This window comes from Phodopus roborovskii, unplaced genomic scaffold (assembly GCF_943737965.1).
Source record: "Phodopus roborovskii unplaced genomic scaffold, PHOROB, whole genome shotgun sequence".
NCBI classification, from domain to species: Eukaryota; Metazoa; Chordata; class Mammalia; order Rodentia; family Cricetidae; genus Phodopus; species Phodopus roborovskii.
Window position 1 is genome coordinate 10,937,526 of NW_026126407.1, and position 15,919 is coordinate 10,953,444.

The 15,919-nt window shown below is 47.0% G+C and overlaps 1 protein-coding gene across 6 annotated transcripts in view; it reads right to left on the reverse strand.

The window, feature by feature from the left end:
* Mink1 (misshapen like kinase 1) overlaps positions 1-15,919 on the reverse strand; it is a 53,410-nt gene that overhangs the window by 11,823 nt on the left and 25,668 nt on the right. For all 6 annotated transcript variants that reach the window (XM_051180142.1, XM_051180139.1, XM_051180140.1 and 3 more), the window contains exons 2-8: positions 5,359-5,424; positions 3,757-3,813; positions 3,548-3,673; positions 1,324-1,434; positions 961-1,051; positions 486-616; positions 21-75 (exon numbers count right to left, since the gene is read on the reverse strand). In XM_051180142.1, the coding sequence (XP_051036099.1) occupies positions 21-75; positions 486-616; positions 961-1,051; positions 1,324-1,434; positions 3,548-3,673; positions 3,757-3,813; positions 5,359-5,424 (637 nt within the window). The remainder of the gene's footprint in view (positions 1-20; positions 76-485; positions 617-960; positions 1,052-1,323; positions 1,435-3,547; positions 3,674-3,756; positions 3,814-5,358; positions 5,425-15,919) is intronic.

The window sequence follows — 15,919 nt, forward strand, 5'->3', positions numbered from 1 at the left end:
AAGGCAAAGTCAGCACTTACGGGGGGCTCCCTCTGCCATTTCTATGGCTGTGATTCCTAGAGACCAAATGTCACTCTAAAGAAGGGAAAGAAGGGACAAGTATGAATTGTTCCTGACACTATCACGTAACTCCCTTCTTCCAGCACCCCACACAAACCTATTATGTCCTCACCCCTTCCTGAGATCCCCTTCTTCCAAATCATTTCACCTTCCTATATAAACATTTCCTGCCATAAAATGTTGGATTTTTAACTTAGTTTATTTGTAATAGGGTCTTGTTAGGAAGCCCCAGAGGGCCTCAAACTGCAATCCTCCAGGTTTTGGCCTCCCAGGCCTGGTCACACACCTAAGAAGTGTCTATCTCTTCATCACTCACATGTCACCTCCCCTCACTCTGCTCACACCCCAACTATTAATCTAGCCACTGTTCCCATCTTCCTTCCTAACCCCAGGTGGCTCAGTGCTCCTGCTTTCCCACTTCATACCCTGTAGTCGTAGGTGGCATCGGGGTTCTCATCACAGGCAATGACTTCTGGGGCCATCCAGTATGGGGTACCAATGAAAGTGTTCCGCCTGCCAACAGTGCGGTCCAGCTGAGCACTCACCCCAAAATCCACTGTAAGACAGGAGGAAGAGCTCAAATGAAAAGCACCCCCATTTTCCTGCTGCAGCAGAGGTCCAGACCTACTGAGAAACCTCCACACCTTCTTCAGGACAGCAGTGCAGGCAGGGGGGAATCAATGCCCTGTCTCCACAGAAGGGTGCAGAGCAGCTGTGCCCGGGGGAGCAGCCGGTGAAAGGTTTCTCGAGATTCCCAGCAGGAAACAGACATCTCAGTGTGGGAGACGGGGACAGGGAAAAGAGGCCCTCAGCACAAAATTGGACCTAAGCCAGACATTTGAGGAAGGGGACCCTGTTCCCTGGCTTGCTAGTGGAGAGTCTCAGAAGGGCTCATGGTACCTAGCTTGACTTCAGCGTTCTCTGTCAGCAGCACATTCTGTCCCTTGATGTCTCGGTGGATCACCTTGTGGGCATGGAGATGGGCAAGACCCTAGGACAAAAGAGATGGAGGAAATCAGCCATAGTGTTGGAGGGGCAAAGAGATCGAGGGGAAATCAGCTACTGGTCCTCACTTCAGAGCAAAGCTGAAGGTACAGACCACACAGCCCATAGCCCAAGGGCAGGCAGAGCTATCGGGTGTGTGCAGAGAGGAAGAGGGAGCACTCTTAGCTGCCTTCTACAGTGGGATGATCAATGCCCATGAAGCAGGTCTAGCCAAGGTGGCCTGGGAGGAAGGACTAGTGAAGGAGGCTTGAAGCTTACCCTGAGAATCTCCCTGCAGATGTAGGCAATGCAATCCTCCTTCAGTGCGTTCCCTTTTGTGTTCTTTACCAGGTCAGTCACTGAGCCAGCACCACAGAACTCCATCACCAGCTATGGTCCCAGGTCAGAGGAAAGAGTTGAAAGACAAACATGTCAGGCAAGGCCTCTGCACTGTAGTCAGACCCCTGGAGGCAGGCCAGAGGTTTGGAGACCAGAACTGCTACGAGTCAAACAGTAGGGCTAGATGACCCCTTGGACGCCACAGGACTTCTTGAAGTCAGAAAGAAAGGGGGCACAGTTGGGGAAGAGCTATAGTGAGGAATGACTGTCCGTACAATGTGGGAGTTGTCATTTTCTTTGAAATGTTCAGTGCTTTAGTCATATCCTCCCTAGACTTCCAAACTGGTTTAGAACTACTGCTCCAGAGCAAGGGGTGACCAACCACAGGGTGCCAAAGAATGTGAGGTTTGTCTGTTTTTAACATCTGGCCCTGAACTCAGAGATCCACCTGCCTCTGCTCTCTGAGTGCTGGCATTAAAGGTGTGTGTCACCACACAACCCTGTAAATTATCTTTATGTATACATGGGGCCTACATCCAGCATCGGGGGGGAGGGGGGAGAAGAGAGAAAAAGAGAGAGAGAGTGTGTGTGTATGCTAGCTGACCCAATGAGGTTCTAGGGATCTACCTGTCTGTCTGTCATTTTACCAATCATTGGATTATAAATATCCCCTGCCATGATCAACTATATGTGTTCTTAGGATCTAAACTCATGTTCTCACACTTGGAAGGCAAGTGCTCTACCAACTGAGCTATCTCCTCCGCATGTTTTCACTATATTTAATGATTAGGGGGAGAAAACCAAAATAACCCCATAAAAACCCAGAATCCTATTTCATGACCCATGAGAACAATACCAAATTTTAGTGACCTAAACTTAAATCTGAGAATTCAGGCACACTTAGGCTTGGTTCTGTTTGAGTGAGGGTCTTTCTATGCAGGCTAGGGTAGTCTCAAACTTATGAAACCCTCAGTCTCTGTGTGAGCCACTATGCTCAGCTAGCCATGCTTACTTGTTTATGTACTATCTATTACTTTCACAGTGTGTCAGCAGAACTGAGTAATGATAAGAGCAAACATGGCTAACAAAGCCTATACTATTTGGACTTTCACAAAAACAACATCCTTGATTCAGAGGCAAGAAGGGCTGAGTCTGCTAGGGGAGTGGAGTTCATGGGGTCCCATTCAGTGTACTGTTGGAGGGAACTCAGGAGCAATTTCTTCCAATCGTTTTCACTAAAATCGGTATCTAATTTAGGAAAAGGCTGGTTGGGATTGGTGTGTCTGCTATGCAATCAAAATCATTTTCATGTGCCCCACCACTGGGACAGCCCAGTGGGTGGAGAAGAGGTCCAGTAACCACACATTAGTAAGAGAGTGTTTGGCCACTATTGCCTGCCGCCCCCCAGTGGTCTCCCGCTATACACAACTAGGCCAGCTACATGTGTCCCCCCCCCCCCCCCCCCCCCCCGCAAGTCCTTGGAGCCATTGGGACTGGAATCATGACCCATGCTCAACTTTGCAAGGTGGACAAGAAGATGCTTATTAAACAGCTAAAGTCTAGCTGACTTCTAGCATGCTCTCCAAAACTCCCATAACCACAATGATTCCCCCTGCCACTTTCCCCTCAGGTTATGGGCCTAGCACCACAAAGGCTGAGGTCAGGAAATCTGTGGCCCCAGTGTCCAAGCTAGAGAGCAAATGACTCTTAGGGATGGTCTGGGTCAGGAGGTACTTGGATAGGCTCTGGTTCAAATCATCACCCAGAAGGGTTGTGTACTGCCAGGATGAGCCTGAGTCCTGTTGTTTCCCACAGATACTTTGATTCCATGACTCTCCCAAAATTGTTTTCAAATGCACAGGGAACTTAAGAACTAAGCCACCCCTCATCCCCAACCACATCTTCTGGCTATGACCAAGACTATACTGCTTGCTGATAAAGAAGTCAGGGTGAAGTGTGGGGTGGAGGGGCCAAACACTAGGATCCTTGTCACTAAACACACAAAGGGATAAGACAAGACTGAAAAGCAGAATTCTGAGTGAGTCACGAGGCTCCTTTGGATTCACAATTAAGGCAGGGATGTCAGAACAAATATTGGCCTTGAGTTCCACATGAGCGCCTTGGGCCAGAAACGTTTGGGAGGGGCAGGAAGGGCATTTCTTACCCAGAGCTGGTCATCGTTCCCAGGGGGGCTCTTTTTGATAAAGGCCCCATAGTAGGTGGCAATATTGCGGTGGTGAGAGTACTTTTTTAACATGTTGATTTCCTGTTTGATCTCTTCCTCCTCGTCCTAGGCAAAAGGGGGAGGTAAGGCTTGAGATCCTACAGTCCCTTTTCGATGCCAGCCCCACCCTTCCCAACCTCATTTCCTACCTCTGTGACATCCATGACCTTGATGGCAGCCAGCTGCCCAGTCTTGACATGCCGACCCTGCAAGAAAGCCAAATATACAGGGCGTGGAGGAGTCAGGGTATATGCTCACTTAGTAAAATAACAAAAAAGAACTAATTCTGGGAAAAGCCCTGTTTCTTAAGTGTTTTTCTACCTTCGAATGTTCCCTTTATGTGGGTAGAAGCCTTGCTTTTACACAGCAGAAGGCTTAAGAGAGACTCATGAGCCATTACATAGAACTGCCTAGACATTTCTAGACTGTAAAGATAATGTTCAACAAAGATGAAGGGTCTCTTATATAACACCTGAGGTGTAGGACAGATGTCACTGCTCTGTTCTGACCTCCCTAGCAGGGACTTTCTCCAGCAAGTTAGAAACTCCCATATCCTAATGAAGACTGGAAAGGGGCTAACCCTCTCCTTCATCTACGTAAGATAAAATGTTTGGTGCTTTCCTGGCCAAGCCACTCTAGACAGGAGGCCTTTCCCTGGATTAATCTCATGCCCAAAGTGTTTTATGTTATCAGGGAAAGAACAGACTCACAGCTGAGTGTAGGAAACGCAGGTAAACAAAGGGACCAGCTGACATGTGCCACACCTATAGTCATCAGTCTTAATGGTGGGAACCTTGTCAGTATGTTTGTGCCACAGCTTCTCTACCTCAATTCCAACCCCTCCCCATCCACCCTTCTGAAATCCTTTGTTAATGGTTCTTAACAACCAAATCCCAGGCTTCCTGAGCAGAGCAGGATGGGACAGCAGCCACTCATGGGAAGGACATGGGCATTGCCACCCTGAGTCCTGTCTTCTTTAGCAACCACCCACGACCCCAAGCACAGAAAGCACAGCTTATCTATATGGACAGGATGCAGCAGGAGCTGTTCACTGTCTGTTCCCCCAAAGGGAAAGGGATAAGATGAAAGAGAGGCTAGTGGTCTCAGTGACCAAGAAACTCAGAGAGGCAAGACACCTGTGGAAATGTCAGGAGCTGTGCCTTGAGATGAGGACAGCACCCACCCTAAACATCCCCTTCATTATGTGGACACTCCACATATGGGCGGAGGTCCAGCTCCTTTTGAGGGCTAAGCTGGCCAAGCTGAAAGGCTAATTGGGGGCAGAGGAAATGCCACTTCTGTGGGAAAAAAGCAGCTCAGAAGCAGGAGGCTTGTGCCTGGCAGGCTCCCTGCTGCAAGCAGCTGCAGGAGGTCAAGAGAGCTGCTTCCCCACTACAGGCCCCCAGTGAGGTCCCGTCTCCTAATGGCCTTGGGAGGTGTCAAACCTCATCTCTGCCATGCACTGTGAATTTCCAGGTGAGCCCTGACACCCACATCCCCATGTGCTCTTCCTGCTTCCTACCCTACAATCACCAGCTGCAGCCGGGTTCCTGCCACACCCAGAAACATGGCTCCCTTCTTCTTTCTGTTGCGGCTCTCTGTGGTCTGTGCTTTCTTCCCTATTTGAGGGGCTCCCGGCCTCGGTCATCTCCTGCAGCTTCCCTCAGATTGCCAGACCTGGGATCCACTTCCTAGGTTGCTCTAAAGAGGACCCCGTGGTTTGAAGGTTGTATTTTTGTTCCATGTCTCACCTTGTACACCTGTCCATAGGTTCCATTGCCAACCACCTCCACCAGCTCAAAGATTCCTGCAGGGTCCTGGGAGGAGGGAGAAAAACAAAGTGTCATCACTTCAACAGGGACTATGATGCTGGAGGGAAAGAAGCTGTCAATCAGGACATGAGTGGCAGGGAAGGCTACCACTTAGGGGACTGTGGAGAACTCTGATGGTGAGATGCCTTTTCCCTGGATGGTGAGAGTTAATGTTCTATGGAAAGTCAGGAGGAGGGAACATGGGAGTCATAGCCTAGGTGACTTTTCAGAGACATGCTCTTCATTCCCAGATCACTGGCCAGATTAGTTAGTACCTGTGCTTCCAGGAGCAAGTAAGGGTGGCCAAGAACCAACCCTGTGTGCTCTAAACTTCCTGTGAGGTACTGCCCACAAAGCACAAGGACCCAGGCTGGTAGTGTGTGCCGGTAAGAGCCTATTATTGACATTAGTTTAAAGGCAAAGATGAGGGGTTGGAGAGATGGCTCAGGGGTTCAGAGCTCTGGCTGCTCTTTCAGAGGGCTGGGTTCAATTCCCAGCACCCACATGAAAGCTCCTGACTGTCTATAACTTTAGTTCCAGGGGATCTGATACCCTCACACAGGCACACATGTAGGCAAAACATCAATGCAAATGAAATAAAAGAAAATTAAACAGGTGGGGGTGGCAGAGATGAGCCACACTACTAGGGCACAGAAGGTAGCACCCTTTGGTCTCCCCTCCCTAGTCCTCTTAAAACAAGGACCTCCAGCTAGGACATGAAGTGTTTGGGGGCATGTGAAGGATTCTCCACAAAAGGAGAAAGGGCCCCTTACTACTGGACTGAATTCTGCCTTGCTCCTTTTCTGAACCACGTAGTGCCAGGAGAAGGCCCACAAGCTGTACAAAGCTTCCTCCAAGATGGCCATCCTCCTGCTGGTTCACAGCAGGCAGTCTGATCTCTGACACATCTGCCACCCTACTCTAAGACCACCCACACCCTCCTGGCAGGACTGCTTCCTGACCTCCAAACTGGGAGGTGTGGCTGCAAGCAGAGGAGACCCTCCTTGCATCCTGAAGAAAGGGCAGGTCTGTTCCAATCCCTGCAGGGAGGGGACCAACAGTGAGGATATCACCGTGGAATCAACATTCCAGGCAACATGTGAAGTCTCTGTGCTGACCATCCTAACATCCCCTCTTGCTGATTTTAAGAACCAGTATGGGCTTTTTGAAAAGAAAAGCACCCTGTTGCATTGAAGGATTCTACAGGGAGAAGGTCTGGGCATGGTGGAGACCAGGAGGTCGCAGCCCAAGGCTTTTTAGGAATGTGCGCATTTTCTCAAAGAGGAAGTAGAGGGCAGAAGCACACCCTGGCTCCCTCACTGCAGGGATCACAAGGCATTATTCACTTGCTGGGAAACTCCCTGGAGGAAGTGCCTGAGTCCTTGCTCTCCAGATCTGTCCTGCCATCTCAACCAGACCCCGCACTCAGCTCCCCATCTTCCCCAAGAGCATCTCCCAGCAATGAAGGGACCTCCCCAATCTGTGGTTACAGACCTCAGGTCAACAGTCAATTACTTTGACACAGGGTCTCTTGCTCACTGCTGAGTTAGTGTACCTGGCTTAGTGTGGAGGGAGGGCAGTTTGTGTGTGGAGACTGTTCTGTCTGTCCTGTGGGTCCTGGGGAACAGAACTCAGGTCATCAGGCTTGGCAGTGGCACCCTTTACCTCATGAACCATCTCACTAGCCCAGCCTCTAAAATATCCTTAACAGGTCTGAGGCATCAACAGGAAAGACTCAAAGGCAATGGGGGCATTGCCACCAGCCAGGGAGGGAAGCAAATAAAAGGTCTGCCCAAACCTGCCAGCTACAAGGAACATGAGTATTGTCTAGCTGTAGTTCTAGATGTGGGGGCTCAAAAATAACACAGTTCTTGGATTCCTGGAGGACCTTCCTGGGAGGAGCTTCTCGTACTGGCTTTGGGGAAGCTTTTCTCAAATCTAACTTCAGTTCTTTGGGGGGGGGGGTGAGAAATGAGAACATCTCTAAGGGCAGACCCATGGACTCAGAGTCAGCGCATCCCAGCTCTGCTCTCTGAGCCTTTCTGCTGGAAAGGACAATCCAGACAATGGGGGACAGTGTGTTTGACACACTGACTGGTCACAGCACCTGGCCCCACTGATCAGCTCCAGCATCTTTTCTCACTAACCTCTGCTTGACTTCATGCTCTGTAGGTCCTTTCCCTTGGTTTCCTCTCAATTTTGTTGGCTGCTACTTCAGACCCATCCATTCTGCCCTCTCTCCTATAGAACCTCCCTCCCTCCCTCCCTCTCCCTTTAGCTGCCCTCTCTTCTTCAGACCCTCCCTCCCTACCTCTCCCTTTAGCTGCCCCTGCATTTTACCCTCCTTAACTCTCCTGAGCTTTCTTTTCTGCTCCCAAACAAGCATGGCCCTCCACTGCTTGCAGACAGTGTGTCAGCCGGTAACTGTGAGCGCCTCTAATGGCCCTGCATGGGCTGAGCCCTGGAGACTTGATGAGGCAGCCTGTCTCACTGCACCTGTTCCATCAGGTGTGAACTCCATGGCGGCTTCTCAAGTAGGTACACCAGCTCAGCCATATTGAGGAACACATCGCCTCATCATTTGACCTGACCACATACATCATGGAGAGACTGCTTGGTGTGGTGAAACATGCAGCAGGAAGTAACTTCCTGTTGAGAATATGGACATCAGCTGTATGCCCTTGACCAAGTGTTTGTTTCACGCCTCATTTTCTTTCAACAAACTGACAAGGAAAGGACTCAGTCTAGAGTCTGTTTTATGGTTCTGGAGAGAGACTTTGGCTCTAATTCAGGGTATACAATTGGCTCAAGAGGAGACAAAACTTGAGGCTTGGAGGCTGGGTGTTCCCAGCCACAGACAAAGACTGAAGTGTGTCGCGGCAATGCCCTGCTGAGGAACAGTGCTGTGGTTAAGCCACTACTTTTGAGAAGCCAGAAAGCGTGGGAACATGTCTATCATGCAGTTAAAAACAAGGGTCTGATGAAGAGGCAGAGACACTAGGGAGCATGAGAGATGATGACAAAGTATAAAAAGAGAACAGCACAGGAAAGTAGCGCCCAGGCTAGCCCGAAGAACAAAGAAAGTACAGGCACTGGAGGATGGAAGGCCCTGGAGGCCATCCTGTGGGGAGGACAGAGTGACAAGACAGTCTCAGATGCTACATGGCAGTCAGAGGACACTGCAGACACCCAGTGGCCTTAGCCTCTAAACAACCAGAGAAGCTTCAAGGGAACTGCACTTGTGGGAGCGGAAAGTAGAGTCAGGGCTGGAGGAAACGGGAGGGGTGGGGAAATGAAGGCATTCATTCCCTCCCAGGAACATTCTGAGAGCGGAAGAGGGAAATCAGATGACGCCTAGAGAAGGCAGCCGGGTCAGACGAGGTTCTCAAAATAGGGTAGATCACTCATGTCTGTGGATGAAAGAAGACAAAAGGGGGAGGCAAAAGAAATCCAGTTCCCCCCCCCCCGGCCCCGCCTTTCTTTTTTTCCTCCAAGACAAGGAAGGTTTCTTTGTAACCTGGAACTCACTTTGCAGACCAGGCTGCCATGAACAAGCAGAGGTCCGCTTACCTCTGCCTCCATGTGCAGGGATTAAAGGTGTGCATCATCAGCGGCTGGCCAATGAATTGATTTTAAATAACATATATGTGCGTATGTACATATGCCAGGTTTTGCCGCTGCAGTTATCATTTCTGTGGTTTTGCTGCTAGGATTATCATTTCTGTAGTAACTGTCGGGTGAATGTTCCACCTCTGAGCTTCATTGCCAGCTCAGGAATACGGATGCTTTTATTCCCGAGTAAGAATATTGCTCTCTGGTTTGCAATGGTGACAAAAACCCAATGGTGCCCAATTCTCTGCATACCCAATGATCCAGAATACCCTGACTGTGCCCTGATTAGACAACAAATGTAGCCCTTCAAGTACAATCTGTCCTTGGTCATCCCCTTCAAAGGTGAAGAACCTCTCCAGGGGCTACAGTGCTCCTGGAAAGACCTCAGGTGGCCCTCCCTGGCCAGGCTGGCATTGCAGCAAGTGCTTAGGCCTTCCCAGCACTTTCTCAGGGTGCTCAAGCTATCCTCAGTTCCTATCTAGCCAGCTACCCAAGAGGAAAGGACACTGAAGAGCAGGAAAGGGTGAAGTCCTGAGACCTGCTGAGGTCAAGAAGACAGGTAGGCAGGACAAGGTACTTATTGAAAGCCTTTTACCCAGAGGCATGGAAGGAGAAGACTACCTCCACAAAGTTGTTCTCTGACCTCCACAATCACTCCATGACACATACGGCCCCTCCCCAACACACATCATACCTACACACAAATAATACGTAATAATTTTTTTTTAAAAAAAGAAGTCAAGGGACTGGAGAGATGGCTCAGAGTTAAGAGCACTAGCTGCTCTTAGAGCGGAGTAGATTTCAGATCCCAGCACCCACATGGTGGCTCACAACCACTTGTAACTCCAGTTCCAGAGGATCCAATGCCCTCTTCTGGCCTCTGAAGCCTCCTGGCTGCACCTACATGTGGAACATGTAAAACTCATGAGGGACAGAGATGAGTGTGTGTATGTGCGCGTGCGCGCGCGCGCGCGCACACACACACACACACACACTTCTTAGAAGAAAATAAAAAAGGAAGATGAAACAGTTCAATGATACTCAGTGGCCCTGACAGGAGATGGAGTTGGAAGGAAGTTCACTTCCAGTTAGAATGGACACATATGATATGGAAAAAAAGCCTTTAGAACCTTGAATCAGTAACCATTTCTAATACATGATACTACAGCAGGCCAGGATGCATGGTGGCAAACATCTCTAGCCTCAGCAACTTGGGAGACTGAGGCAGGAAGATGAGTCAGAGACTATCTTAAGGAATATATACCTCCAGATTTAAAAAAAAAAAAAAAAAAAACATGTAAAAAGCTAAGCAGAAGTGTAGCTCGGTTGGTACAGTGCACACCTAACACACACCAGGTCCTGAATTTGATCCCCAGCTCTGCATATACCCAGTGTGGTGATGGACACCTGGAGTTCTAGAACTCCAGTAGTGATGGCAGAAAGATCACAAGTTCAAGGTTATCTTCAAGTACATAGAGAGTTTGGGGCTATCTGGGACACAGTAAATAAACCTGTCTCAAAAGGGTAGGGGATACTTAGGGAGATGGTTCAGCGCCTGCTGCCTAAGCATGAGGACCTAAATTTGCTTCCCAGCATCCACCAAAAAAAAAAAAAAAAAAAAGGTGGGTGTGGCAGCACATGCCTTAAAACCCAGGGGGAATGGTAAGCATCCCTGAAGCTTGTTGGCTAGCCAGCCTAGCCAATCAGTGAGTCCCAGGTTCAGAAAGAAACTAAGTCTCAAAACATAAGGTGGAGAAATACAGAGATAACAAATATAATGTTACTTCCCTCCCTACAAGCACATGCACAAAGAAACACAGACTCCTAGTGACTTGTTATATCCATAAATCAGTGCCTCTCTCAGCTTTCAGTTGAGCTTCTTTTGCAGTAGATGGTGACATGGACACCCACAACTGGTCAACTTGTAGACACTATGAGAGTAAGAGACTGTGGACCGTGCAGTGCAAACGCCACACACATCTCCAAAGCTATGGGATCATTGTGGGATGGGATGCATAAGGAAACTGTGGTTTCTAGTCACATCACAACAGTTACACAGTGAACTCACAGTGACTGTGACAGCATGCACAAGAATTACACAAGCTCAAAGGCCCAGCATGGAGGGGGTAGTGGGCATGAAGTCTCCCACCACAACCAAGGAGCTACTGGCAAGGGGAGACACAATTTCCTTTAAGGAGTGTGCACAAATTAGACTTTTATTATTATTTTAAATTTTGGTGGTTGTTTTGTTTTCTTAAAAAAGGAGGACACAGTCGGGCAGTGGTGGCGCACACTTTTAGTCCCAGCACTCGGGAGGCAGAGGCAGGAGGATCTCTGTGAGTTCGAGACCAGCCTGATCTATAAGAGCTAGTTCCAGGACAGCCTTCAAAGCCACAGAGAAACCCTATCTCGAAAAACAAAACAAAACAAAAAAGGAGGACACACACAGGAAAGTTCCAGGAGAGCCAGAGCTACACAGAGAAACCCTATTTCAAAGAGAGAGAGAGAGAGAGAGAGAGAGAGAGAGAGAGAGAGAGAGAGAATGTGTGTGTCTGGAGAGTTGGCTCTGAGGTTAAGAATCTTTCTGCTCTTACAGCAGAGCAAGGTCCAATTCCCAGCACCCACATGTTGACTCACAATTGACTGCAACTCTAGTTCCAGGGTATCTGGTGCCCTCTTCTAACCTCCAAGGCACCAGGCATGCAGTTAGAATAAACATAGGTAAAACACTTATAAACGTAAGACAAAACAAAATAAAACTCAACAAAACAACAAGCAGAAATAGGAAGGCAGAGGTGGATCTGGGAAGAGTTGTGGGGTAGTGGTAAATATAATAAAAATACACCACAGGAAATTCCCAAAGAATTATGCATTAAAAAGAATTATTCCTGGGACCCTTTAAATGGCACAGTAGGTGGAGAGACACCTTGCCACCAAGTCTAATGACCTGCATTCAATTTGAGATCCACATAGTGGAAGGAGAGAACCCATTACCTCAATTTTTCCTGACATCCACATGTACATAGTGGCATGCACTCCCACACACAAATACATGTGTGGTGGTTTGGATGCAAATGATCCCAATAGGCTCATATATTTGAATATGTTTCTCAATTGGTAGGTTGTTTGGGAAGGATTAAGAGGAATGGCCTTGGTGAAGGGGGTATGTCACTCACTGGAAGTGGATTTCAAAAGCCCATGCCAGGCTCCATCTGGCTCTCTCTGCCTGCTGCCTGTGGATCACATGTTAAATTCAGTCACTAGTGCCATGCCAGACTACCTGCCACCAGGCTCTGCACCATGATGATCATGTATTAAGCCTCTGAAAAATGTCAACAAGCCCTCAATTTAAATAGTTCCTTTAATAAACTGCTTTGGTCATGGTGTTTCATCACAACAATAGAACAGTAACTAAGACAAATGCAAATAAACAAATAAATATTTCTAAAAGGTACCTGGGCTGGACAGATGGCTCAATGAGTGCTTACAAAGGAGCAGAGTTCAGTAGCCAGCACCCAGATCAGACAGCTCACAACTGTCTGTAACTCCAGCTCCAGGGAATCCAACATCCTTCTGGCCTCAACAGATACCTGCACTCATGTTCATGTGTCCAAACATAGAGTCATAATTAAAAATACAATTAAAATATTTTTAATCCTACTATACTTCATCCACCGAGAGAAAGAGAGAGAGAGAGAGAGAGGGAGAGAGAAAGAGGAAGAGAGAGAGTGTGTGTGTGTGTTACTGACACCCTGGAAGTTTAATGGGACAGCATGAGCCCACTGTACTTAATCCCTAGGTGTGACTCACGGTCAAGTACAGACATGTGTAGACAGCATACATATACACACTCTGGTGTACCCAACACTGAGTGGTAGTCCTGCCCAGTGAGTCACCTGTATCAGGCAGCACTTACTGTTCCTGTAAGGCTAAGAGCAAGGGAAGCCTAAACCAGGCAAAAAGATAAAAAAGTAAATCAGAAAATAAGAAAGGCTCTGAAGAGACATTTCTTCAAAGACATACATAGTGGCCAATAAACATATAGGGAATGCAAATAAAAAACACCCATCAGAATGGCTATAATCAAAGCACAGTCAATAGATGTTGGTGAATGTTAACTATGAAGAAACTGGAATCTTATATTGCTGGTAGGAATGTGAAATGGTATAACTAACCACTTTGAAAAAAAACAATTTAAGCCAGGCATGTGCTTTTAATCCCAGAACTGGGGAGATAGAAGTTAAGAAGTCTTCAGGGCCAGCCTGTCTACATACTGAGTTTCAGGGCCAGACAGGGCTACACAGTGAGACCCTGCCTTAAAAAAAAAAAAACAAAACAAAAACAGCTGAAATAATCCTGCTAAGCAGAATTTACTCCTATGCAGACACTCAAGAAAACTAAAAAGCAACAAGTTTATACATGAGTGTTCACAGCAGCATTATTCAGAAAAGCCCTAAGGCAGAATTAACCAAATGTCAACTGGTAATTGTATTGTATCTACGTAATGAAATAATGAAACACTACTGAAAATAATGGAATGGAGTACTTCAGCTAGACGAACCTTGAAAACATGCTAATGAGTCATGTGTGGTATCTCATGACTGTAATGTGCACTTGGGACAGCTGAGGCAAGAGAAATTAATACTTGAGGCAAGCCTGAGCTACAATTTGCAATTCTGTTTTTTTTTTTTTTTTTTTTTTTTAAAAAAGTAAAGTAAAAGGTATGTTTATGAAAGAGGGCAGTCACAAAAGGCCATGTTTTATGACTCCATTATATGTGTACTCATAAGAGGAATCCAGAGACGGAAAGTAATTGCCAAGGGCAAAACAGAGAGGGGAAATATAAGTGACTGCTAATGAGAACAGTTTTATTTAGGACTGATGAAAATGATTTGAAATTAGATTGTACAATAATCACACTTATCTTGAATATACTAAAAGTCTCTCTAAAATGACCACCTTACTTTTTGGAGACAGAGTTTATGTGTAACTCTGACTGGCCTGGAACTCATTACACTCAGCTAAGATACTTTCAAAGGGTAGATTTTCTTTGACATGTGGTTATATCTTAAAAAAAAAAAAAAAAAAAAGACTTATTAAAAATAATTATCTAGCTGGGCGATGGTGGTATCTGCCTTTAATCCTAGCACCCAACTCAAAAACAGGCTCTCTCTGAGTTTGAGGCCAGCCTAGTCTACAAAGCAAGTTCTAGGATGCCAAGGATACACAGAGAAACCCTACCTTGAAAAAAGAAAAAAAATCAAAACAAAACAAAGAGAACCCCAAGACTGCCCACTGTGGTGCTCAATCAGTTGAGGTTGATGAAGATCCCTCCACACGAAGAAAGCTGCACCAGTACTGTGGGCCCTGTGAAGAGCTTTAGGTCAACACATATGAAAAATCCTAAGCAGTCAAACATAAAACAGCTGGACATGGTGGCACACACCTATCATCCCAGCACTCGAGGAGGTGGAGGCAGAAGGATCTCAAGTTTAAGGTTATTCTCAGCTAAAAAGCAAGACTGAGACTAGCCTAGGCCAAATGAGACTGTCTCAAAATGAAACAAACAAACAAACAAACAAACCCTGTAATAACTCATGTGATTAAAAGTTAGGCTGGTTCCTAGCACGCACATGGTGACTCACAACCGTGTGTAACTCCAGTTCTAGAGGACCCAACTGAGGTGAGAGGCATTAAATCTCCCTAGAGTTAGGGTCACAGGTGGTTGTGAGCCATACACTTGGGTGTGGGAACTAAACGTGGGTCCTTTGGAAGAGTAGTATGAATGTTGAGCCACCAAGCTGTAATCTCAAACTGGTAGTAGTTTTAAAGCATTTCCTTTGTTGCTAGCACTGTCAAGTATTTTAGATGTACAAATAATCTAGAAAGCCTGGTAGGGGTACTATTGTTACTCCCACCTCACAGGAGAAGGAAGGGTAGAACAATTAAATGGCATGCCCAGAGTCACAAACAACTAGGACCAACCTTGGAATCTAACTCCAAGGTCTGAAGCACACACACTCTACCTGGTTCACAGCTCCTGTTGTCTGAGGGACTTTGAGAGTCGAATGGGTTCCTGACTAGACACTGCCAGGCCAAGACTAAAGAGGTATGCTAACTAGAGCCAACTTCCACCTATCCATTCCAACTAAGGCAGAAGATGCCAGACAGAAAATGGAGTCAAGCCTGGGGAAGTCATTATTACCTCAGGTAAAGGAAAGCAGGAGCTGTCAGCGAACAGAGTACAAAAATTACACAGAAATCAAAGTATTCACAGAAAGAGAGGATATGGCTAAGAGCTACAGAGAAGGAATATAAGGCAGGAAAGCTGAGATAGACTGTAGCTATTCACCCCCACCCCCAAACACACACACACACACACACACACACACACACACACACACACACACACACACACAGTTTCCAAAAATCCAGAACCATGGGGTTATATGCTCAGTTCTGATGCTCAACCCCATTTTGAAAAACCAAAAGCAAATAAACAACAACAAAAACAAAAAATCCCGGGGGCCTGGAGAGAGAAGGTTCAGTGGTTAAAAGCATTGGTTGCTCTTCCAAAGGACCCAGGTTCAATTCCCAGCACTCACATGGCAGTTCACAGCTGTCTGTAGGCCCAGTTCCAGGGGATCTGACCTGACACCATCACACAGGCATACATGCAGGCAAAACCACAATGCACATAAAAATAAATAAAACATTTAAAAAAGAAAAAGAACTGATGACCTCCCAGAATAGCGCATGCTTGTTAACCCAATACTGGGAGTTTGAGGCAGGAGAACCTCAAGTTCAAGTCATCCAGAGCAAGGAAGCACGCTTCTGTCACAAACAACAAAACCTCAATACTGTTGACAGACCTATGCTGTCATACACA